This window comes from Acanthisitta chloris, unplaced genomic scaffold, assembly GCF_000695815.1.
Source record: "Acanthisitta chloris isolate BGI_N310 unplaced genomic scaffold, ASM69581v1 scaffold19869, whole genome shotgun sequence".
Lineage (NCBI taxonomy): Eukaryota > Metazoa > Chordata > Aves > Passeriformes > Acanthisittidae > Acanthisitta > Acanthisitta chloris.
This window is the reverse complement of record NW_008693353.1, coordinates 2,176-3,664: the sequence shown is the minus strand read 5'-3', so window position 1 is coordinate 3,664 and position 1,489 is coordinate 2,176. Positions and strand designations below refer to the sequence as shown.

Here is a 1,489-nt window from a genome sequence, read left to right as displayed (position 1 = left end):
TCTTCAGGCTGAACAACCCCAACTCTCTCAGCCTTTCCTCCCAGCAGAGCTGCTCCATCCCTCTCATCCCCTTGGTGCCTCCTCTGGACTCTCCAACACCTCCATGTCCTTCCTGTGCTGGGCCCAGATTTGGAGCAGCACTGCAGGTGAGGTCTCACCTGAGCAGGGAGAGGGGCACAATCTCCTCCTTCCACCTAATGTGCGACAAGACATTTAACTAGAGAAATCACAGCAAATACAGAGTTTGTACCTATGTGATTTGGAAACATCTCGAAGTTGCTGGACCATGGAGACACGTGTTCCCCGTTCTCAGCCCTGACACGCACGTAATGCCCATCGTAGTACTCAGTTATGGCTGAGGAGAAGTCACACTCTGTGCCAGTGATGTTCTGGCACCCAGGCAGCTCCTTCCACTCTTCGCTGCCCTCAAACCTGGAAGAGAGAAAACACCCCAAAATAAATCCAATCCCCAGTTCAAGCCTTGAGATTGGTTTTCTTTGCTCCTTAATCTCTTCTTTGTCCTCTTCTTGTAATCAATGCCACAGCATTTAATGCTGTTCTATCCAGTGTCACCTCCTCATGGAATTCATCTTACCCTTTAGTTAATTCATTTATTCATGTACTGGTTTGACTGGATTACCTGAGGTTAACCATCACTCTGCAAGGTCTGACAGCAGTTTGCTTTGGGGGTGTAAACACAGAGGGTTAGAAAACAGCAGCAAAGAACTGTCAAACCCCAGAATTATGTCCTTATTATTATTACATTAGCCCAGTCTGGCAAAGATTAATAAACACTAAGAAATTAATTAAGGCTACTCTGAAAATTCTCAGGGATTCTCTGTGTGTGGCCACAAATGAAACAAACCAGAGAATAAACAGCTCTAAATTACATTTCTGAGTGTGACAGTTGATCCAGTCTGGCATTAGGCATCAGCAGTAGGTGTGTTCTGCATTTATTAGACAAATTAAAGCTTCATCATCCAACTTAATTTCAAGGCTTCGTCATCCTGACCTCTTCCTTCTGGTGCCCAAAGCTCTCCAGAAGCTTCACGTGGTATTATCAAGCAGCAGATTAATATACTCTTCTGTACTAATAAATATCAGACATTTCTGGCTCTGAATCAAGTTTCTACTCACCACTGGTATTGGGCTGAGAATGTCACATTGGGATCATTCCCAGTGTAGTTCCACCTCAGGGTGAAGTTTGTATTGACAATGTAGACCTGGATGTCCTCTGGGCTCTTCAGGTTGCTCTGGCCTGTAAGGAAACAATGGGAAGGGAGATAAAGCTTGGGGTAAGTGATGTCTACAGAACTTCAGGATAACTTCTGCTAAAGAAAAAAGAGCGGAAAAAGAAGTGAATGCACTGGGCGTGGAGGGACAGACAATGGGGAATGGCCTGAAGTTGAAGGGCGACAGAACCTATCCAAGTCTCCTCACAGCCCATGGGCAGCAAAGGGTTTGGCTGCATCCTCCAGAGCCTAACCCC

At 45.8% G+C, this 1,489-nt stretch overlaps 1 protein-coding gene across 1 annotated transcript in view; it reads right to left on the bottom strand.

Annotated features, from left to right (window-relative positions):
* IFNAR1 (interferon (alpha, beta and omega) receptor 1) overlaps positions 1 to 1,258 on the bottom strand; it is a gene marked incomplete at its 5' end in the record, with an annotated part of 11,159 nt that extends 9,901 nt beyond the window's left edge. Inside the window, 3 exons of the mRNA XM_009083049.1 lie at positions 251 to 432; positions 963 to 971; positions 1,138 to 1,258. Of these exons, the coding sequence (XP_009081297.1) occupies positions 251 to 432; positions 963 to 971; positions 1,138 to 1,258 (312 nt within the window). The remainder of the gene's footprint in view (positions 1 to 250; positions 433 to 962; positions 972 to 1,137) is intronic.
* Positions 1,259 to 1,489: the final 231 nt, after the last annotated feature.